The 25255-nt window shown below is 39.9% G+C and overlaps 1 protein-coding gene across 2 annotated transcripts in view; it reads left to right on the forward strand.

The window, feature by feature from the left end:
• The window catches only part of Stoml2 (stomatin like 2), a 44075-nt gene extending 19233 nt beyond the window's left edge, over positions 1-24842 (forward strand). For both annotated transcript variants that reach the window (XM_080276298.1, XM_080276299.1), the window contains exons 4-8: positions 6888-7008; positions 19133-19260; positions 20493-20602; positions 21339-21471; positions 24129-24842. In XM_080276298.1, the coding sequence (XP_080132424.1) occupies positions 6888-7008; positions 19133-19260; positions 20493-20602; positions 21339-21471; positions 24129-24397 (761 nt within the window). In that variant the 3' untranslated portion in view covers positions 24398-24842. The remainder of the gene's footprint in view (positions 1-6887; positions 7009-19132; positions 19261-20492; positions 20603-21338; positions 21472-24128) is intronic.
• The last annotated feature ends 413 nt before the right edge of the window (positions 24843-25255 follow it).

Consider the following 25255-nt stretch of genomic DNA (forward strand, 5'->3'; position numbering starts at 1 on the left):
TGTGTTGTCCAGCGCCGACTGTGTGGGGACTTTTGCTTTGTGTTCATGCGTTCGCTGTTGACTGAGCCGCAAGCAATCGATCATTGTGGCGAATCATTCCCATCGTATAGCGAACGTAGGGTACTAAAATGTTGACATCGTATAGGAGAACTATAACGAGGCATCATATAACGAGGGTGTACTGTATATAGTCACAGTGCGCGAGTCTGGAGGTGTCGTTATCATACCGTGGCAACTTACCCATCAGCAAAGCATCCGATTTTATGTATAACATGATACACGTATGGTTCGTTTATATGTTCTTGTATCTTTACATTGAGTGACAAGCCAAATGGTTTCCTGTAAGCCAAGAAACCATTTACAACGCTGGGTAGTAACCATATAACCAAACCATACGTGCTCCCTACATGTCAACAATTGGGTTGGTGGAGGGTTGGTGCCCCTTCCTGTAAAACAACTAACTCAGTGTCAAATGGCCACCCTTTACGGGATTATGGTGTCTGGCAATAGATAGATAGATAGATAGATAATAATATTCGTGTATGATGATATGATTCGTGTATAATATGATACAAAATCAGATGCACTGTTGACTGGTAGGTTGTCAGGGTATGATAATGACACCTTCAGACCCATGCACCGCGACTTTTATTAAGTTGTTGAATTTAAAATGTATAACAATATGCTTAGTAATGACAATCTCAAATAGTTTACCAAGAGAAGATGTGATAGCTATGGGTCTGTAGTCAAAGGGATCAGAGGTACTTCCTTTTCATTGGAATTGGGTGGATTTTGATTTTTTTGTCGAGTTAGGGAATCTAACAGTACATGTTAGAGCCTTCATCGTATCATTTATTAAGGCTCCAACATGCGTACATGTGTCACTAATGGTGGCTTCCATGCTGCTTGATCTCTGGCAGCCTTCCTCTTCAGTCCCTTATCCCTGAGGTCACCCCCTATGATCTCATCACAGGTCTTTTTTTTTTCTCTGCCTCTTACAACACAACTCCCAACGTTCACACCTCTCACCTTCTGCACCCAGTTTTCATCTTTCATTCTTTCAACATACCCAAACTGTCTCAATACCTCTCCTTATCACACGAATACATTCAAGTCCCATCTTTCCTCTATTCTTCTGTTGCAGTCCTAGTCCCCCCAGGCCTTGAAGTGAAGGATCCACTGCACATCCATCTAATCATTGTCATTTTTCTTCGTTTAAGCGTATGAATATCCTTTTCCTTTACTGCCCAGGTCTCATTACCAGTCATCATTACAGTCCTAACATATTCTCCTTACAAAGATCCCTTGGCATGGAGGGAAAGCCATCTCAGTGTTAGAGAGGCAACAGCTCCCTGAACATCTTCCAGCTTGGGGGAGGTGGTGGCTTAATCGGTAGAGTGGTGGCCTGCAGTCTTACCGCACCCAGTTCAAATCCCCGCTGGGGCAGGGAACAGTTTAAGGATTTGAATTTAATTAAATCAGACTTTACTGATCTACCAGAAGACCCGCTGATATGTAAAAATGCCCTTGCTAATAACAGTACACCAGTACTGTATGAGACAGCCCTAGCATTTATTCAATATGGACGGTGGGTGTTAGTGCTGAAATTGTGACATGTAGAGGTGTGTGGTATGTAGGAGGACTACTGGGCCTTGGGAGCAGGCTGTGAAGCATATGCCCAGAGTCACAGACACACACACACACACACACACACACACACACACACACACACACACACACACACACACACAAAATGCTCCTTACCCTGGCCACACAATTAGCTCCAGTGCCACCTGCAGCACATAACATGTCTTCCAAATAACAACACTCTTCCACACATTCAGGAAACTCTCCAGCAAGATCTGCCCTTTCACACCTGACAGCCTCTACCTGCTCCCCCAACATACTACACACATCAAAGCAGCATTATATCTCATCCTACCTTTAATACCACTACATCTCTTTTGCACCCACTTATCACAAACACAGCGGAAGATGGAATTACTTCCCACACCCTTGTGGCAAACTGCACATGGCCACAATTCTGCTTTAACAGTACTGCCACCAGCCCTAGATATCATCACTTTTGTTTTTTCAGCATTGACTACCAAACAAAGAGGTATATCTGAGCAAATCTGAAGGAGGGAGGAGGCGAGGTAGGCCAAGGAGAAGGTGGAGGGATATGGGGGATGAGTGTATGAGGAAGATAGATATGGAAGTCGGTGAGGCTAGGGAACTGACAAGAGATCGAGCTGGCTGGATGAATGTTGTGAGAAGAAGTGCATGATCAGGGTTTGGCACCCCTTTCAAACATGACAGCTACAGAATGTGGTGAAAGTTTTTGGTTTATCAGATAGAGCCAGGATTCCAGGGGCTTGAGTGGTGAGTGAATGGAAGTGTGGCCCATTGGACTGAGCAAATTTGGGCTGTCCGGATGTAGCTACTTCTCACCCTGCCTTAGGGTGGGAAAGGAGGTCCAGATGATGATGATGATGATGAATATATGTATACATACTATATTTATATCTATACTTATCTCTCTATATATATGTATATATATATATATATATATATATATATATATATATATATATCTGTATATATATATACAGTATATATATATATATATATATATATATATATATATATATATGTATATATATCAATCAATCATTTCCTGTGGCACCCTCGGGGATGCATAGGGCCTCGATGAACTCACACCACCACATCCTGTCTTGTGCTAACTCCTCAAGATCTCCCCAACACTCATCTCCAGCTTCCCGTCTCTTTTGGCCTTCCTCTACCTCTCCTACTTAGTGCCACCCACCCTGGTGTACCTCGTACTATTCCCTGTCTCCTATACACATGTCCCAGCCATTTCCATCGTGAGAATCTAACATATTCATCGATCGGCTGCACTCCCGTTATTTCTCTAATTCTACTATTTGGTATCCTTTCCCACCACTTAACTCCTAATATTCTTCTAAGTGCTTTATTTTCAAACACCAAGAATTTATTTTCCATAGTCACTGTGCTGTACCAAGACTCGTGTCCATAAATTAAGATACTCCTAACCATTACCTTATAAAGTTTGATTTTTGTATGCACAGAGAAATTGTTATTATTCCAAATATTTTTAAGCATTCCCATTGCCTGATTAGCCTTCTTTAACCTTTTCCTCGAATTCAAAGTTCAAAGAACCATCCTTGGCTAAATAAGTACCTAAATATTTAAACCTATCAACTTGCTTTACAACCATACCTCCAATTACACATTCCTGCGCATTTTCCATATTCATATTGATTATTTCAGTTTTTCCACAATTAATAACCAAACCCACCTTGCGACCTTCACTCACCAAATAGTCCAACACTCTCTGCATCTCTTCTGGACCATCACAAATCAAAACTATATCATCTGCATAATCTAAATCCAAAAGTTTCCTGTTCTCTCCCCAAAGTATACCTGCACCGGTTTCTGTTCCAACGCGTTTCATAATGTAATCAATGACCAATATAAATAGTAAAGGCGATAGAACACCACCTTGAATTACTCCGGACTTGACTTCAAACGAATCACTCAGACAACCATCAACCATCACTTTACAAAATGTGTCCTCATGCATGTTCATAATGACCCTCACAAACTCCTCTGGTATTCCGTAATGTCTCATGATCTTCCCCATAGTCTCTCTCGAAACACTATCAAAAGCCTTTTCAAAATCAACAAAACAAATACTTAACGGTACTCTCATTTCATTAACTTGCTGCATCAAATGCCTAACTATAAAGATCTGATCATTGCAACCACGTCCCTTTCTAAACCCAGCCTGTTCATCCCTCAGAATACCCTCAACCACCGGCTCCAACCTATTTAACAACACTCTACTGAAAACTTTCAAAGCTATCGGTGACAAAGAGATTACACTCCAATTACCACATTCACTCAGGTCTCCCTTCTTCGGAACTTTAACAATTACACCATTCTTCCAAACTGATGGTAGTAACCCCGTCACCCATATCTTATTGAATAGCTTGGTCAAGATCATTATTAATCTATCCCCCTCCACGTTAAACATTTCCGGAAATAAACCATCCTCCCCTGGTGCCTTATTATTCATTAACTGTTTTACTGCTTTCTCCACTTCTGCAAGCCTCAACTCTCCTGTTTCTATATTTAAATCTTCCTGAGCAGACGGTATATCCTCTTCTGGTGGTATTGGTCTATTAAGAACTGTCTCAAAATGCTCTTTCCATCTATTTTTAATATCTCCATCTTTGGTCAATAAATTTCCTTCCCTGTCTCTAACTGGTATTTCCTTGCGTTTACCTGCATTACCACTCAGTTCTCTAATCGATTCATATGCTATTCTTTGACTCTGTCCATCATTTTTGTTTATTAAGATTTCAGTCTCTGCAACCTTTCCATCCACACAACTTTTATCTCTCCTAGCTAACCTTCTTACTTCTGAATTCAAACTCCAGTACGCAGCTCTTGCTAATTCAATCTCTTGTTCATCAACGCATTGCATCTCACTCCTCAATTTAGCCTCACCTCTCTTTTTTATCATATCCCACGTTTCCTCTGATATCCATTTCTTTCTCCTGAAGCTATGTCTCCTTCCAATCGTACATTCAGCAGTCTCATGCAAAACTTTGTTCACATCCTCCCACATCTCATCTACACTTCTCTCCCCCTCTTCCAACGTTTCCAACACCAAAAACCTATTTCTGCATTCTAATCTGAATTCCTCCTTTTCTTCTCCTTCCCTTCTAAGCTTAACAATATCGTATCTACCAACACCAGATATATATATATATATATATATATATATATATATATATATATATATTAGTGGGTAATTATTGCACTCCAGTCGGATTGAGCCAGTGAAGGTTTATATCCAAGGGGTAGTTGGGGTTGATTGCTCATGTAATGCCACTCAGGGATGAGTGAAGCTGGTCACTCTCATCTTAAATATTGGGACCAACTGCCTAGAAATGGGCTCCTATGCTCCTCATGGGGCAATGTAGGATTGGATGATGGCTGGATGAATGGATGGATATACAGGTATATATATATATATATATATATTGTGTGTGTGTGTATATATATATATATATATATATATATATATATATATATATATATATATACATACACACACACACACACACACACACACACTAGTGTATATACTTAAAATATATGTAGATGATTATGCTTATGAGGTGGAGTTGGGATTACTGTTGCTTGAAAAATTTCTGAATTATTGACCTGTTTCATTGGGCATGCTGCTGATAGCTCTCCCATTTTTGTTCTTTCTCTTTCCTTATTGCCATCAATTAGATTAATCAATAATCCTGCCATTACGCAGGACCCTCGTCCATTATCAGTACATAGAGATGTTGCTTCTCTTGCATTATTTTACCGATATTTTTACCGTAAGTGCTCTGACAAACTTGCTTCAGTTGTGCCTCCTCTTCTCATTTTCTTCCAAAATACTCGGGCAGCTGGGAGCGCCCATGAACTCACACTCTCTCCCCTGCAAAGCAGAACCTCTGCTTATCAAAATTCATTTAGCCCCAGAACTACTGCTGTCTGGAATTCACTTCCTGGGAGTTGCTTCCCACAAACATTTAATCCACTCATATTTAAATCCAGTTATAAATATTTTGTGAATGGAGGATGCCTTTAGGCACATGGACTTTTTATTTTATTTTATAATTTCCATTGTTTTTCCTCCCTTCGTTCATTGTCTCAAAAAAAAGAGAGAGAGAGAGAATACATATATATATATATATATATACTGTATATATACAGGTATATATATAGTACATCCCAACAGTTCGTGAGTTCCGAGTACGTGATCCCCCTTGTATGCGAGGAACTTTTTTTTTTTTTTTTTTAATAGTACGCAAATTGAACTCCTTGTAAGCGAGACGGGCAGCGAAGAGTGGCCCAAATCCGGGGTTACCCCGAGTACGCGACATTCCCCTCCCAGGAAGCAATAATGGGTAAAGGTGAACAGCCATATTCTTGTTGGTTTAGTTAAGTCATATCCTTGTTGATTTACCTAGTAAAGCCATAATCCTGTTGGTTTACTTTATCTTAGGTAATATGTCTTAGATAGTTTCCCTGTATAGTACAATACTTAGGTCTGATAGGCGTCTCAAGGGTTGCCCATGAAGGGGGATGCCGCCCATAGGTAATTTTTCCCATAAGTTTTTGTGTTCACAGTACGCGAATTGCTAGTATGCGACATCCTCTGCCACCCATGCAGACGCGTACTAGGGGGATTTACTGTATGTATATATACGTATATCCCTGTATATATATATATATATATACCATATATATATACTGTATATATATATACTGTATATATATATATATATATATATATATATATATATACAGTATGTATATATTCAGCACTGTATCTTTAGATTAGGAAAATGGTCAGTATGATGGTAGTAATATTACAGTAATAATAATGATGTTTATGGTCATTACTGAAAATGATATACAGGTACAGTACTATAGGCATGATGCGTGAGTCTGAAGGTGTCATTTTTTTGCCCTGGGAACCAGCCTGTCAACAGTGCGTCTGATTTCATGTATGATATGATACGCATGTGATTTATGTATATTATGTTCATGTAATATTGATACATGGCATCTGGCGATGGATGGATGGATGGATAATATATTCGTGTATAATATGATACAAAATTAGAAGCACTGTTGACTGGTAGGTTGCCATGGTATGATAATGACACCATCTATAGTGACACTCTGACTATAGGAATTAACAGTTGGCTTTTTGCACTACATCTTTATGTTGCTTGTGTTTGAGGAATGTAATTATTTTTATATTTTGTCAGACAATGTGTCACTGAACATAGATGGTGTGCTATACCTGCGGATTAACAACCCGTACTTGGCAAGCTATGGAGTGGAAGACCCAGAATTTGCAATTACCCAGCTGGCCCAGACCACCATGAGGTAAAGTAAGAGCTCACCATCACATTAACTCCCTCATGATTGGGAGAACTGTAGTATTCTGTTCCAGCTATTGCCACATGATTTCATACAGCTGAGAATGAGCACTGGGACATAAGAGTGTTACAGTAATTCTGTTACCAGTAACCCTCTTATGGTCACCTGTTCTGTAGTGCTGTATTCCAGCTAATGCCAGACGATTTTATTCAGTTGAGAGAGTCTTGGGAACCTGAGTGTTGTGTCATTTTTCATTATGGGAAGACAAGACTTATTACAGTGGGCCCTTGCTTTATGCAGACATCATTTATGTTGACCACCTTTTACACAGCACTCCTAATCTCTACCCTTATGCCCTTTATGCATGCCATTCTATGGTTTATGTGGGAAGATTGCATCTAACCCTGGAACTCTGCCCCCAGCATTCAGAACGCCCCTGTTGGTGGTCATGGGATGCTGACATCATGGCCTTGATGTATTCGCATTCACCACGCTGGTTGTCTTTCCCCTTCCCCTTTCACTTATGCTACTCATGTATTGTCCTGTCCTTGAACCGTGATGCCCTCCCCCCCAAGCAACAGAAAAACACAGTGTGGTAGTAAGGGCACACAGGTGCCACTTACTATTGAATAAAAGCAGGACATTATTGGAGCCAACCCAACCCTTTATCGCATCTTTTTAATGTTTCTGCCCAGAACCGTGCTAAGTCTGTTCTTCGCTGTGCTGAAAATAATTTGATCCGTACTAAATGATCTCAACTCTTCAATTTCAGTTATTCCCACTCCCTCTGGCATCATGCCAAAAACCTTTCTAACAACCTTACCTCATCATCCTTCCCTCATCTTTTCTACTCTGATGGCTCTGTAGCTATTTCTCCTACTGATAAAGCAGATCTCCTCACTCAGACTTTCTCCTCCAGTTCCACCTTAGACGATTCCGGTGCTGTTCCTCCATCACTTCCCCCTTCTGACTTGCTCATGGCTGACATAAAAATGTCTTCAGCTGATGTATTTTCTGCCATCACCAGTCTCAGTATTAACAAGGTATATGGGTCTGATGGGGTCCCTCCTGTTGTCCTCAAGAACTGTGCTTCTGTGCTTATACCCTGCCTAGTAAACTCTTTTGCCTTAGTCTGTCAACTTGTACCTTTCCTTCTTGCTGGAAGTTTGCACTTATTTAGCCAGTCCTAAAGAAGGGTGACCATTCCCAACCCTCAAACTATTGCCCACTTACTTTAACATCCTGTGTCTCAAAAGTTTTCGAGTCTGTTCTTAGAAAAATCTTAAAGCATCTTTCCTATCACAACCTTCTTTCTGATCGTCAGTATGGGTTCCGTCAGGGATGACCCACTGGCAATCTTCTCATCTACCTTTCAGACTCATGGTCATCCTCCTCTTGGGACTTTGACTAAAGCTTTGCCATTGCACTTGACATCTCAAAGGCTTTCAATTGAGTCTGGCATAAATCTTTAATTTCCAAACTTCCCTCTTACAGTTTCTGTCCTATCTGTGCCTTCATCTATAGCTTCCTTTCTGGTTATGCTATAGCTGCCCTTGTAGACGGCCACCGTTCTTTTCCTAGATCTGTCAACAGTGGTGTTCCTCAGGGCTTTGTCCTATCACCAACTCTCTTCCTTTTATTCATCAGTGACCTTCTAAGCTGTACATCTAACCCAATCCACTCCTACGCTGATGATTCCACCCTTCACTTTTCCACTCGATTCCCGCAACATCCATCTCAGCAGTTACTTCAACAAACAAGGGATGAGGCTATGGCACACCTAATGTCTGGCTTGGCTTGTATCTCTGACTGGGGTAAAAATAATCTTGTTGTTTTTAATGCTTCAATGACTCAGTTGTTACACCTATCAACCTGACAAAATCTTTCACAGGAGTACCCACTAATGCTTAATAATATCCAGCTTGATCCTGCATTGTCCTTAAACATACTTGGGGTTTCATTCTCTCAGAAATTATCTGGGGAAGATCATATTACATCTCTTGTAAAATCTGCTTTCAAGAGAGGTGTGCTAAGGCAACTCTGTACCTTCTTTACCCATGCACAGTTGTTGGCTGTATACACTGGTTTTATTCACCCCTGTGTAGAGTAAAATTCTCATGTGTGGGGAGGCTATCCACATACAGCTCTTCTTAATAATAGTGGAGTCAAAAGCTTTTCGTCTAATTAACTCTCCTCCTCTTACTGGCTCCCTTCAACCTCTGTCTCTTTAGTACACTGTTGCATCATTTTCTCTTTTCTATTTCTACTTCAATGGTCACTGCTCCTCTGAACTGTCTGCTTGCATCCCTCCACCTCTATGATGGACGTGTAGCACCCATCTAGCGGTGGCTCAGTCGGTAGAGAGGTGGTCTGCAGTCCTAACGGACCCAGGTTCGAATCCTGGCTGGGGCAGGGAACAGTTTAAGGATTTGAATTTCATTAAATCAGGCTTTACTGATCTACCAGAAGACCCGCCGACATGTCGTAAAAATACCCCCGCTAATACCAATACACCAGTCCTGTATAAGACAGCCCTAGCATGTATTCAATATGGACGGTGGGTGTTAGCGCCGAAGTGGTGACATGTAGAGGTGTATGGTATGTAGGAGGACTACTGGGCCTTGATAGCAGGCTGTGAAGCCTATGCCCGGAGTCGGACACACACACACACACACACACACACACACACACACACACACACACACTCACACACAAAAAAACTGTCATCCCTTTTCTGTCCAGCTCTCAATGCAAGAGTTAACTCTTACTCCCAGTCCTTCATTTAAGCAACAGGTCAACTCTGGAACTGTCTCCCTCTGTCTATATTTCCTACTTCCTATGATCTCCAGTCTTTCAAACGCAGTGTGTCCAGGCATCCCGAAATGAATGGATCTTGAATTTGGCCCTTTTTTGTATTGTTTTTGTTTTTTCTTGGAAGGAACGGTTTGTAGGCTCCTGGTCTTTGGTTCCTTCTTCCTTGCAATTAAAAAAAGAATATATAAGTGCTTAGATGCAGTAGAATGAGTGGTGAACATTCCAGAGATTTAAAAGATTAATGAATCCACTGTGTGGACTGTGTGCTTATACAGGGCTGACATGGAGCAGGTCATCAGGCTGGGCAGGTTTTTGATTGTTTGATTGTTTATTGCTGTAAGAGCATACTGTAGCATTATGGTGATAGCCAGGGGTGGGCCTGGAGCTAGCACAGAAGCACACCCAAAGCTATGACCACCCTATGGGTGCTGTTTCTGTCAGCTTTTCTGTTGAGAGTGCTGCTCTCACATTTCTTAAGTGTTGGTTAAGGAGAAATGGGTGGAATATGTCTTCAGTGTAATGCGAATGAGTGAAAGGATAATAATAGTGAAAATTTTGTTTGGGGGGTTAATGTTTTTATTTATATCAACGTATGCTCCACAGGCTGGCTTGGATGAGGTAGAGAAGGATAGATTCTGGGATGACTTAATACATGTAGTAAGTGGTATGGGGAATAATGAGACCGTCGTTTTGGGAGGGGACTTGAATGGTCATGTAGGTGAAGCAGCTCAAGGATATGAAGGAGTACATGGGCATATGGTACAAGAAATGAGGAAAGGAAAGGATACTTGAGTTTTGGGAGGCAATGAACATGATTGCAACACACACGCTAGGAAAAGAGAGAGTAGGTTGGTTATATACAACTCTAGGGGAAATAGCAAACAGATAGGCTATTTCCTGGTCTGGAGGGCTGATAGGAGATTAGATAGGAAATGAGGAGCGTATGCAGCAACACTGGTTATTGATATATGACGTGGTGCTTAAGGAGCGAGTGATGAAAAAGAGGACCTATGCACCTAGGAGGAAAATATGGAAGTTGAAAAACCAGACAGTTAAGGATTGCTTCAATAATGAGTATAGTGGTGGCTGAACAGGGAGCTGTTGACAGACATGTTTATAAAGAGAACAAAGCTCTCAAGAACAATCCTGAGAGTTACTGATTCAGTTTGTGGATGGACAAGGGCTCTTTCAAGACTTAAAGTAACGTGGTGGTGGGATGAGGGTGTAGAGAAGGCTTTTCCGGGAATGGAAAAGGGATGGTAACAGAGAGGAATACTTGGCTTCCAAGTGTAGGGCTAGAAAAGAGGTTTACAGGGCATAAACTGAGTCTCAGAGACTTTTACTGAATAGCCTAAATAGTGTGGAAAGGAAGGATGTTATATTTATGATGGCAACTCAGAAGAAGAGGGAAAAGGGATATCATAGGTGAACAGTGTGTGAAAAATGATGAAGGAAAGATAATGGTGAACAGTGGGGATATTAAAGATGCCTGGAGAGAACAGTATAACCAGTTGTTAAATGAAGAGTTTGACAGGGACAGGGAAGGTTTTGAGCCAGCAGATCCAGTGTTTGGCCCATGGCCTTTGATGCTGCCTCTGTGAGTAGGGCAATAGGCAGGATGCAGGAGGGGAAGGCAGCAGGTGTGTCTGGGTTGACTGCTGAAATGCTGAAGGCCTCAGGGGATATAGAAGTGGGGTTAGTTACTGACTTGATGAATACTGTTATATATGTGTGTGTGTGTTGTCCCAGATGATTGGCTGATGAGTGTGATTGTAAATGTGTACAAGGGGAAGGGTGATTCACTGGAAAGAGGAAATTGTAGAGGCAGTTTGGACCAGATAATGCAAGTAATGGAGAGTCCTAGAAGGTATGATTTGAGAAAGAGTGAACATGAGATGCAGTTTGGGTTTATGCCAGGCAGAGGGACCACTGATGCCATATTCATTGTTTGACAGCTTCAGAAAAAATATATTGGAAAGTAAGGGATCTGTACTTTGTTTTTGTTGACTTGGAGAAGGCCTTTGACAGAGTCCCTAGGGGAGGTTGTGAAGTGGGCAATGAAAAAGCTTGGGATCGAGGAGTGGCTGGTTAAGCCGGTAACAGCTGTGTGTGTGGGTCCTTGCACCCAGATAAGAGGGAATGGAGATTTTGAGTGATGAGTTTTCCTTGAATGTTGGTGTTCATCAGGGGTCAATTTTGAGCCCCATGTTGTTTATCATGGTACCAGTACTTGAAGCCCTCTCATGTGACATCAGAAATGGACTCCCGTGGAAGATGTTGTATGCTGATGATCTGGTATTGCTGTAGAGACTGAAAGGGAGGTGGAGGAAAGATTTAAGAAGTGGAGAGATGGTTTGGGACACAAGGGCTTGAGAGTAAATGCAAATAAAACAAAGGTGATGGTATCTAGGGCTGGTGGTGGTACTGTCAAAGAAGTGGGAGAGTGGCCATGTGCGATTTGCCACAAGGGTGTGGGAAGTAATTCTATCTTGTGCAGTGTTTGTGATAAGTGAGTGCACAAGAGATGTAGAGTTATAAGTGGTAGACAGCAAGATAATGCTGATTTCATATGTACAGTGTGTTGGGGAGAGCATGAGGAGTTTGTCAGGCATGAAGTGATTGATCTTGCTGGTAAGTCTCTCGAGTGTGTGGAAGAGTTTTGTTATCTGAGAGACATGTTAGTGTTGGAGGTGGGACTGGAGTTAGCTCTGTGGCTAGAGTGAGGAGTGGTTGGAAAAAGTTCAGGAAGGTGTTGTCTCTTCTGATACTGAGAGGGCTCTCCCTCCATACTAAATTATCTTTGTATGTGGCATGTGTTAGGAGTGTAATGCTCTATGGTAGTGAGACCTGGACAGTAGAGGAAGAGGTTATTCACAGGCTCAAACATACAGAAATGACGATGATTAGGTGGATATGCAGTGTGTCCATGAGTGCTAGGCCTGGGGAGCTAGGTTTACAGTGGAAGGCAAAGAGGTAGGATGAGACTGAAGTGTATTGGTGTTGTGATGAGGAGAGGTAGATTGAGATGGTTTGGGCATGTGGAGAGGATGGTGGATGACAATTGGGTGCAGAAAGGGAGAAGTGTTAATGTTAAGGGTAAGGTTGCGAGAGGTAGACTGAAAAAGACCTAGGATGAAGTCATTGAGCATGACCTCAGGGATAAGGGACTTAATAGGGAGGCTGCTAGAGATTGAGCAGCATGGAGAACCACCATTAGGTGACCAAAGCTAATGCATGCAAGCATGTTGGAGTCTAACGTTACACTGTGAATATACGACTTGCAATAATTGATGATGATGTACACACATGCTAGATGTAACAGTTGATGCATTTTAGCAGTAAAGATTTTAAGTAAACATTGTCAGCTGATTGGAGTATTTATAGCAGTCAGTTGATTGAATGTTAAGGTTTCTGTGGGTCCACTGAGCCATAAGCCAAAGAGTGAAGCCCATTATAAGCCTCAGACTTGCAAAAATGAGTCATTAATCATCTCTGCTACTGTGTTGAGGTGAGTTTAAATCCCATTATTTCCATTATTCATGTATATCCTATATTTATACATGTGTCTGATGGCAGTACAGATTTCAAGAGGACCATAATAGGGACTTCAAATTTTTGGAAGTCTTTCCCCACATTAGCCATATAACAGTGAATTTTATTAAACCATTTACACAGGGACCTTACCTCCCACATTACGTGTGTAAATTGGTCTGTGACTTTTTAAATGATTTTATTAGCCTGCTGTAATTTGGTCTGCAGCTTTTTAAATGATTATATTTCTGGTTGGTAACCATGTACCCCAATGGCACCTGGTGATTTATTTTAAGGCGGTCAAACTGGTTGAAACCTGTAAGAGTTTCCATTTGAGGAATAGTTGGGTTAATTGCATATATGAGTATAATTCCATTCAGAGGCAAGTGAGACTGGTCATCCATGCCTTAAATGTTAGGACTGAGTATGCTCCTGTGGGATTATATTTTCTGTACAGTACAAAATGAATGAGCTAAAAGGATGAAAGTCTACAAAATTTGTCGTAGAAAAAGTTAGTCAGTTAAAAGAGAACCATATTCAAAACAGTTTCAGTTTTGGATTCTAGGACACACTGTACTCGTATTTTGCTAATTGACTGGGGGTTGTAGAGGGAAGAAAGACTGACTGATGAAAACTTTGAGAGCTGATCAGTTATACACCACACCACACACACACACACACACACACACACACACACACGCAGGTATATTAGACAAAGTTGACCCCGAAGGAGACAAGTGGGTAAAAGAAATTGAGGAAGTAAGAAGGATAGGGCCTTATAAGAAAGGGGAAACAAGACCAATGAGAGTCAAGTTGACATCAGAAAGTTTAGTAAATGATATACAGTACTCAAAATGACCTGGAAATTAAGCAAAGAGGCAGGGATGGAAAATATTATAATACGAAAAGATTTGAATGAAGAAGAGAGAGAAGTTTTAAAATCATTGAAGGATCAAGTAAAGGAAAAAAATGATAAGAGGACAGAGGAAGAATGTAATACTTTTTTTTGGAGAGTAATGGATATGAAAGTATGGAAGTGGTATATAAGGAAATAGATGCAAAGGAAACTAAGGGGGATAGCTGTGAAAGATCAGAAATTGAGGAAGTGGTACTGACAGAGAGATGGAGAGATGAGGGTATAAAAAGCATCAAAAATAATTTAAAGGTGATATACACTAATATTGATGGTTTGATATCGGCAAAGCTAGAAATTAATGATTTCTTGAGAGAATATGAACCTGATATCGTGTGCTTTGTAGAGACCAAATTTAGAGAGGATATTGATGTTCATTTGGGAGATGGTAAATACAATCTGTGGAGAAGAGACCGAAAAGAAAAAACGGGAGGAGGAGTGATGATAGCAGTGAAGAACAACATAAATGTAGATACTGTACCGTGGAAATGGGAGAAGGCAGGGCTGAAGTGATATATATGAAATTAGAAACTGGAGAGAAAGTCAAGAGAGGTATGGCGGTAGAGTATGTTCCCCCTAAGACGAGAGCATGGAATGATGACGAATACTAGGAGATGTTGTCAGATATGGCTAGTTATTTACAAAAAACAATTGAAAAAAGCAACAATATAATTTTGGTGGGTGACTTTAACTGTAAAGAGGTGAACTGGGAAGAATGGGACTCGGGAGGCAGCGAGGACTCGTGGGGCACTATATTATTAAATATAATAATGAATAATGTGATGACGCAATGGATCAAAGAAGAGACACGGTTCCGAGGTGAGGACACACCAGCAAGGTTAGATTTACTGTTTACCAAAGAACCCGATGTAATAGAATCATTGAAATATTTCTCTCCTATAGGAAGAAGTGATCATGTTGTCACTGTATTCCAGATGATAATAGGAAATGTCGAGCCAAGAGATGAGCTTCATAGACAGGGAAGATACAACTTTGGGAAAACTAATTTCACAGGACTGAGAAAATTTTTTGAAAATGCGGATTGGAGAAAATTCAGAGAAACAAGAGAGATACAAAGGAAGTAGGATATCTTTCTAGACCTCTATAATTTGGGAGTGGAAAAATTTGTACCAAGAGTACGAGGGAAAGAAAACAGGAAAATGGAGTGGTTTAATAGAAGGTGTATGATAGCAAAAAAAGGGAGAGATAAGGCGTGGAACAACTGGAGAAAGAGAGGCAACACCAGAACAAAGGAAGAATATAAAAGAACTGGAAATGAATACACAAGAATACATAGAGAAGAAGAAAGGAATTTTGAAAAAGGTATAATAGACAAATGCAAGGTTGAACCCAAACTGTTTTATAGATTTGTTAATGGCAAACTTGAAACAAATGGAAGGAATCACCAAATTGAAAGTAAAAGGAGAGGTCTATAAAGCTGCAGCAATGCAAGCTGAAATTTTGAACAAATGTTTCTAATCAATTTCCACTAATGAAAAAGAGTTTGTGGAAATGGAGGGAGTGGCTAGAAATGTACTGGTGATAAAAGATATAAAAGTGGAGGTACAGGAAGTGTACAAATTATTGGAAACCCAAGATGTAAGGAAAGCCCCAGGACCTGATGGAATTTCTAATTGGGTACTGAAGGAATGCAGAGAACAACTGGCAGATAAAATTCACAGTTTAATCATGTGTTCTCTGGAAGAGGGGAAAGTGCCAAAAGAATGGAAGAGGGCAAATGTGGTACCACTTTATAAGGGAGGAAACAGGGAAGAACCCCTGAATTATAGACCATTGTCTCTAACCAGCATGGTCGCAAAATTGTGCTAGAGAATCCTGAAAGACAGATGGATAAAATATCTAGAAGAGATGAATATTTTGGCCGAATGTCAGGTTGGATTCAGAAGTGGAAGGTCATGTGTTTCTAACTTGTTGAGCTTTTACTCAAGAGCGATTGATGTGATACAGGAGAGAGATGGTTGGGTGGATTGTGTGTACTTAGACTTAGAGAAGGCCTTTGACAAGGTACCTCATAAGAGACTAATGTGGAAACTAGAATATATAGGAGGACTGAAGGGGAAACTCCTGGAATGGATGAGAGACTTTTTGAGAGACAGACAAATGAGGACAGTAATAAAGGATAGGATGTCTGGATGGAGGGAAGTAACAAGTGGAGTCCCCCAAGGCTCGGTGTTGGCGCCAGTAATGTTTCTGGTTTACGTAAATGATATGGTAGATGGAGTGAACAGTTATGCAAGTCTGTTTGCTGATGATGTAAAGATCTTGAGGAAGGTAGAGGTTGAGGAGGATTGTAAAATGCTGCAGGAGGATCTGGATAGGATACATGATTGGAGCCGGATGTGGGAAATGAAATTTAATGTAAAGAAATGTAAAATATTGGAAATGGGTAAAAGTACCAGGAGGCCATCACTGAATTATTTGTTGGGTAATGAATTAATCACTAAAATGAGAGAAGAGAAAGACTTGGGAGTACTGGTCCAAGATAGTTTGTCACCTGAAAAGCACATTAATAAGATAGTTAGAGAATCTTATAAACTCTTGACTAACATAAGAGTAGCATTTCATTATATGGATGAGGAGATGATGAAAAAATTGATAGTGGCCATGATCCGCCCCAGGTTAGAATATGCAGCAGTAGTATGGTTCCCACACAAAAAGAAAGATATAAACAAGATTGAGAGAATACAAAGAACAGTAACCAAGATGGTCCCCAGTCTGGCAGATCTGTCATACAGAGAGAGGCTGGAAAAGCTGGATTTGCCTTCCTTAGAGGAAAGGAGAAAGAGGGGAGATATGATTGCAGTGTTCAGGACCATGGTGGGAGTAGGTAAAATTGACCGAGAAGATCTGTTTTTATGGGATAAGAGAGTAACAAGAGGACACGGAATGAAATTGAAAAAGTCAAGCTGCTTGAAGGATATCTAACTTAGCTTTCCTTACAGAAGTATAGATTTATGGAATAGCCTTGACAAAGAGATGGTCCAGTCAAAAAACTTAAATGAGTTTAAAGCTAAATTTGACTTACTGAGAAACAGCGATGGGAACCCACGAGCATAGCATATTTCGTGTGTATCTCAATTAGGTATATTGGGTAAATACATAAGTATTTAGAACGAATTAGATGAAAAGGTGGTGCAGGAGAAAAACATTCATGTGTGTTAAAGTAAACTAGATAAATGTAGATATGGAGACAGGACAACACGAGCATCGCTCAATTCCTGTATGCTACAAATAGGTAAATACACACACACACACACACACACACACACACACACATACACTCTCTCTCTCTCTCTCTCTCTCTCTTCCAGCTTGCATATGGAACCCCTCAGCTGACCACCAACTTTATGTAGTCACTTAGGCGTGACTCCACTGAGTTCCACAGCTGGCACTTCCTGCAATGTCTCTCTGCCTCACAGGTGGCGGGAATATTGGTATAGATCCTGTAACCAGAATGACTGGTAGCGTGCAGGTGAACAGAAACTGGAGCAGATCTGTTTTTATCTCTCTTTATTCACCACAGAAAGATACAACTGCGACAAGAGAGTATTTTCAGAGTAATACGTCTCTCTCATGAAGGCTGAGTGTAATCTGCTGCCTGCCCTCTCTCTACCCAGCCTGGGAATGGCTTAGGTCAGCTTATTTAGAGATGCCACTTCTCCCAAAGATAATGAGAGAATATACATGAGTAGGCTTGTTTTATACCCTACCATGCACATTATACATCTCAGTAAGGCAGGATTAAGTACCTTAGATACATTAACATGGATATATATTTCCCCAAGACTTAAACATATGTACATTTTATATTTCTCTATTGTCTTCCTTTACCCTCACTGTTTGTGTCAGAGAAATGCTGGCTTTGCAGGTCTGGGCGCCCATCCTATTCCTGTGCCACACATATGGTGTAGTTGTGTTTGGTTGATTATCGTCATACTATATTACACAATCTTTAATTATGAATAAACATTTCTGTATGTAATATGTAAAAATAGTGTGAGACTCCAACACATCATGAAAATGATGTCCAGCACCAGAACTCTCTCACTCTCTCTCTCTCTCTCTCTCTCTCTCTCTCTCCTTATGATTTACATAAGATTTTTTTTTATTTGTTTTAATTTGTATGTCTTTAGGACATTCTGTTCCTTGAGGCCCAGTAGTCATCCTTTGCACTGTCACATATCACCACTTTGTCTCAAATACCCACTGTGTATCCAGTATTGAATACAGTACATGCTAGGGCTGTCTCATTCAGAAATGATATAATGATATTAGTGAGAATGTTCTGACTTTGTTGTGTCATGTTGAAGATGGTAGTCTGTTAAAAAAATTCAGTTTATCAGGTGCTCCTAGCCTATCTGGGTTGAGCACACAAATAAATTCAGTTGCATGCATAATTGGTCAGCTATGGAACTTTTTCATTTTGTCAGTCCTTCTGCCTGTGATCTTCAGTTGTTTAAATGTAGTGTTTGTAGAGTTATAAAAATGTGTGTGTGTGTTTTTTTCCTAACATATCACTTGCAGGCTTGAAACCTTTTCCTTTTCTCCTAAAAGGTATAGATACATTTGGTGTATATAGATTCACATAATACTGTATATCTCTTCTATAATGACTAGCCTATTGACATTGTTCATCGTGAATTATTACATCACAAACAGTTGTCTTGACATTGTGTACATTATTGTACTGGATACAGTATTATATGTGTAGGGTTAAGAATGTACAAAGCTAGACTGCTGCAAGTGTGGGTACTACGGTACTCACATTGGCTGACAAATATTAGTGTGATTTGTTAGTGTGTTTGTTGTACTTGTGTCAAATATAGTGACTAATACTTGCTACTTGTCCAGGTCAGAGCTTGGGAAGATCTCGCTGGACAAAGTGTTTAGGGAACGTGAAAATCTGAACCTAACCATTGTAGATGCTCTCAACAAGGCAGCCGAGGCATGGGGGATCACTTGTCTCCGCTATGAAATTCGTGAGTCTATGTTTTCCCCCAACATGTTTAGTATTAATGTCACTTGCACCATTTGTAGATATGTTTTAAGTAAACAGTAAACTAGTTAGGTGAGTGTGAGAAATCAATATGGCAAAGGCATGAGAGTAAAAAAGACAGAAAGTAAAGAAAGGATTTTGTATATTGAAGAACAGTACAGTACATTACAGTATATAGGGTGGTTCAGAAAGGTGTATGCAAAATTAAAGAGTGCATTCCTGAGACAATTGAAAGGCATAATATGAATATGTCAAAAGTTGACATACCTTCAGTATACTGTATTCATCATTGCATAGCCACAACAATTGAGAAGTGGTGGACATGATTACAGCATTGTTGGAGTCATAGAACATTAGATTTATTAACTGTATAATTAGTTTTACACATTTCTGAGATAAATCTGTGGCAAGTGTTATGTTGAAATGTCTACTCATGCATTGAGACCACAGGATAGTAATGCATCTGTATGACATTGTGTGAAATTACTCCATACATATAATAAATCTTTGGCTGTAGGCCTTTAAAATTGCACTAATTAACTCAGCCTTTTTTCAAGTTTTGTAACTATAAATCTCTTAAATATAGTACACTCTTCTGAAGCACCCTGTATATGGTATCCAGCCTATATAGAATAGATATGGGGAAAAGTATGATATATGTAAAAGATTTACAGAGAAAAGTTTATTTTTGGGGGGAGAGAGAAGTGCTTTGATGGTCTATCCTTAATAAAAAAGATTATTTAGGATTTCAAAATGGATTTTTGTAAATGATATGGCAGAAGTAGTGTAGGTGATTGTTGTAGATGGCATAATATTTAGGTTGAGTGTATGGAAAGTAGAACCTTAATAATTCACTGTTCAGTATGGCAGATATTTGCTGAATTTGGTAATGTTATTACTACAGTAAAATGATGGGAAAGATAATCACTGTCATATGAATTTTTCTTAATTACTGGTAATAAAAAAGTGTGGGTGGAAAAATTAAAACCAGTAAATGCAACACCACACAAAGTACAGGTATTCCTAATTTAATGAATTCCATTTTTTTTTAATTAGTTTAGAAGGATGATAATTTGAGTGAAGTGCAGGAAATTCAAACAGATTTAATATCTTCACTTTATATCACCCCATCCTTAAATGTAAATAAATAGTTAGGATTATGACTATTTGTAATTTTATCCAGGATTACTTAAATACTGGTATATTTATTCATAGGTGATATAAGATTGCCTCAGCGAGTGCAGGATGCCATGCAGATGCAGGTGGAGGCTGAGAGGAAAAAAAGGGCAGCCATCTTGGAGTCTGAAGGAGTGAGGGAGGCAGAGGTAGTGTAACACTCAAATGTAATGATGAACCATCATTCATTGATAACTGATCTTATGGATGAGTGACTGGTCACTCTCACCATATATGTGTAGATAAGTAGCTTAGCCCTGGGTCCCCATGCTCCTGAATGGGCAGACTAGACAATGTATAGGTACACAGATCAAGTACTGTTGAAGAGAGAGGTTGCTTCACCAGATTATAATTACTGCATTTTGAAGAACTTGGTAAAACAGAGCAACCACAGTACAGTATTAGCCGAGGTTGATGTTGTTCATTGGATGAGGAAAAAATTAAACTAGACCCTCCCCCTTTCCATTTGCATGGAATGTATACAGTATTTTTGTCAGCTGCAAAATTATTTACTAACATTTTAAACTGATTACCATTATTAGTATACTGTACTGTAGTAGTAGTAGTTGTTCCCTAGGCAGTCTGGCCGAACAGCCCTGAGTCCCCTAGAAAGGCCATCCTCCTCTTCTCTTCGACACCCTCTGGGGGGTAGACCCACGACAAAGATGCCACAGCTCTAGGTCCTACTGTACTGTACTCCAGGTCCTACTGCTATTGCTGTCGATGTTATTATCATCATTAAGATCTGCACACGCATGCACACACACACGCGCGCACACACACACACACACACACACACACACACACACACACACACACACACACACACACACTTTTAAAGATTTTTAAAGATTATTCCTGCTATTTAAGCTTATTCCTTTACAGATCAATATAGCTGAAGGTAAGAAAAAAGCTCGCATCCTGGCCTCAGAGGCTGTCAAGATGGAGCAAATCAACAATGCCAGAGGTCAAGCTGAAGGACTGGCTGTACTCTCAGAAGCTCTTGCACATGAACAAGGTGTGTGTGTGTGTGTGTGTGTGTGTGTGTGTGTGTGTGTGTGTTTGTGTTTGCCAGCTGTGATAGCAAAGCTGGTATTTTTTTCAGTTTGGTAGTCTGTGTGTGTGTCTGTTAGCACGATAATTTCAGAACCGCTCAGGATACCATCACAAAATTTTACAGGTGTTTAGTAGGGAAAAAAATTGATCATGAGTTGGCAATTGGTGAAAATAGGTCAAAGTGTGTGTTACCTCGATAACTTCACAACCGCTCAAGATATCATCACAAAATTTTGCAGGTGTGTAGTAGGAATGAAAATCTCTTATGAGTATTGTTTTCAGTTTGTCTGTCTGTGTGTCTTTCAGCATGATAACAACCACTCAAGATATCATTACAGAATTTTACAGGTGTGTAGTAGGGATGAAATTCTCCTACGAGTTCAAAATTGGTGAAAGTAGGTCAAGGTCTGTGTGTCTGTTACCACAATAACTTTGCAACCACTCAAGATATCACCATAAAATTTTACAGGTGTGTAATAGGGATAAAAATCTCCTACGAGTTTGAAATTGGCGGAAGTAGGTAAAGGTCGTCATTCTGAGCCATGCAAGACATGTATCGGCATGCGGCTGGTGTGATTCTCCCCTTGGGGAGGGCCCCTCTAGCTTTTTTTAAGGATCCAACAAGAAGGAAAGAGAGAGTAGCTACAGAAGTGGAAGGATTATCACCAGCATGCCATGTGAAGTGGATACTGTTTACAGTCATTCACGTATCATTCAAGCCCGATTCTTGCCACCACCTTATAGACCTAATCATCAGCACATGTTTTCAGTATTATTATCTTCATAGATGCACTTTCCACACACCCACATTATGAAAATATGTATAGTGCTGTAATTGTAAAGGGAAACTGAAGGCATTACATGATCTTTTCACTACCAGACAGTTTTATTTAACTTAGGGAAGGCCGTTTTTATTGAATAGGTTTTCATAAGACTAAATCTAACCCCTCCATTAAAAATTTATTTCGTAATTGAACAAAATTATCAGAAGGGAAAAGAAAAAAAAAAAAAAGTTAAATATAGTGGACTGGTTGTTTCAACATTCATGATGGGTCAGCCCAAAAGTGGTTGATGGATAGATGGATGGAATATGAGCTTCACCTCAGACTCTTACTTCTCAAATGAGTGTTATGGGTAATGGGAACAACAGTGAAGTGGTGGCACTTCTTGTTCCAAATTTTCCATTATTTTGAAATTTCTTAAAAGGAAATTTCTCCATTACTAGACCACTGTGCTGTATTCCTTTCAGTGCAAGTAATTTTTTTTTTTTTTTCCCCCCAGATATTATGTATTATTATTCGGCTTGAAGGAGGTCTTTTGAAATAAAAGGGTCAGAAACAATCATCAGTATCCCTTTCAGCTTGGCAATATCTCATATTTTATTTATGCAACTACCATGACAATTTTATTCATCTATGGAGAAACTCCCTCATTGTGAAGGGCTATATTATGCTGAAGGTCTGTTTTATTGCCAGATGGAAGCAATGTATAATGAAGTACCATTTGTTTCTCCCTATGTGTTTATGGTAGTAGACACCTGAACTAATTCACAAGATCAGACTTACAGTAAAACCTCTACAATTCGGCATAATACATGTGCAAGCCTTGCCGAGTTAGCCTATTTGCCGAGTTGTAGGGATGAACTTTAAGTTCCCCCCCAGCACACACACACACACACTCAAAAGGAAAAAATGGAAAAAAATGAGAAAAAAATAAATTTTTTTACAGTAAACAGTAAAAGCTGCCTTACCATGATTCCACGCAGTTGTAGGGTGTATTGCAGGCATGGAGGAGGACTTTTGGTAGTTTTTGGAGGTGTTAGGGGGGCTCAAGATCACTATTGGGCACTTCTTTACTGTACTGTACTTGACACTGTACACTATGTAAAGCACAATTAACACTATAAAGGCCATACTGTAATGTATTTATGACTTGTACTATACTGGAGAATTAAAGACTAAACACCTAAACATTACTGTACAGAACTTACTCACTAAACACTGGGGTAGCACTGGGAAATGCCATGGTTAGCTTCTGCAGGTACAATCCACTTAAGAGTGCATAACACTTAGTTACAAACAGAGCGAGTGAGGAGAGAATGCAACACGGGCGGCAGACGAAGGCAAACTGGCCCACATGTGGTGCACAACAGGCTTTGTTTACATCCCCATGCACACACGATACCGGGTTACTCTTGCTGAATATGGGTACAACTCGGCATCTTATCGAGTTGCGGGGATTTTTGCCGACTCTCTTCCTCTCACGTGTGCATTTTTGGGAATTTTTGAATTTTGATTTTTGAAATGAATATTTTGGAGCCTTCCCGAGTTGTAGAAGTTTCTGACTTGAAGGATGCCGAATTGTAGAGGTTTTACCTTATTTTGCAGGAGTTTGCCTGTTTGCTGTTATGTCCTCTTTACAGTAACTACATTGAATGTCATTTATTGCACATTGTTTAGGTGCTTTTGTCTGTCTGTCTGTCTGCCTCTTAGTACTTAGATGCTTTACTGCCATAGAGGGAGGCCATGAACAATGCCATCATTTGGCGTAGCTTCCATCCCACACCACTCTCATTGTTCATCACCTGTATTTATTAAAATAAAATAATCCTCCTCACAGGCCTGAATGCAGCATCACTGGCAGCAGCTCAGGCCTACATCGGGGCATTTCAGAAGCTGGCCCACACTAGCAACACACTTGTGCTTCCTGCCAATGTGGCTGACGTTTCTGGAGTGGTTGGATCAGCTGTTACCATGTATCGCACACTGGCTGGTACTTTACATGCGTCTGGGAATACCAGCCAGCACCAGGACCCGCACCACCATGACACCACCGAACATACACAACACACAACTAAGGAGGTGGAGCAGGACAAACAAGAACACTAACATTATGTTGATTTAAGTGGTACAGAAAGTCCTTGTTTGCTATATGTCACTTTTCTTTTTCCTTTTTTTTTTTTTTCCAGTCTAGTGGCATTTTAAAATTTTATTCTTACCCTCACCAGATTATTTCAACTTGGGAAAGACCACAAGCATTGAATGGGTTACTGCAGGCTATGTTCAACCCATAGAGTTAAAAAAGTCTGTCCAAGGCAGAATAGATTGTTCTGGAGGGAGCAAGATTGAAATGCAGTATTGTGTTCTGAGGCTAAAAGTGTTAAATCCTCAGTAAAATGTAGAAAGATTGCAAATCAAAGTTTTGTGGGTACCTAAAAATCATATTTGCCAAGTTCTCCAGTACTGTACCAATTATAATAATATTTTGGAACACATCCTTGACACAAAACAAGGACTTCCTGTATTGTGAATATTGTAAAGTTAATAAAGTTTCATTAATTGCCAATCCCATTGTTCTGTATTTATGATTTGGAAAATACTATTGGTTTCAAAGAAACTGCTTGCAGTCTGCTGGTACCTTAACGAAAAAAAAAAAGCTGCATTAGGTTTCATTACATTCATAGTGAGCATATATGATCTTAATAACCATCCCAATGCTTGTTCTCACATAAAATTGATGGGATGTAACAAAGGAAGAGAAAGTAGAACTATCAGCCGTATGTCGAGTGAAATTGGCTACAGTCATTTACACATAGTTAAGCCCTAAGATTTGAGGCTCCACTGCGTGACCATAGCCATCAGCTTATAATAATTTGTATATTTTGGTATAGGGTTCACAGACACCAGTTGAATAGTCATACCATCCAGTACCAAGTTAAAAGTGGGTGCCAAACCCTTGTCATATAC

The sequence above is a fragment of the Coenobita brevimanus genome, chromosome 64, assembly GCF_032717465.1.
Source record: "Coenobita brevimanus isolate Jiangsu-jjx chromosome 64, ASM3271746v2, whole genome shotgun sequence".
Lineage (NCBI taxonomy): Eukaryota > Metazoa > Arthropoda > Malacostraca > Decapoda > Coenobitidae > Coenobita > Coenobita brevimanus.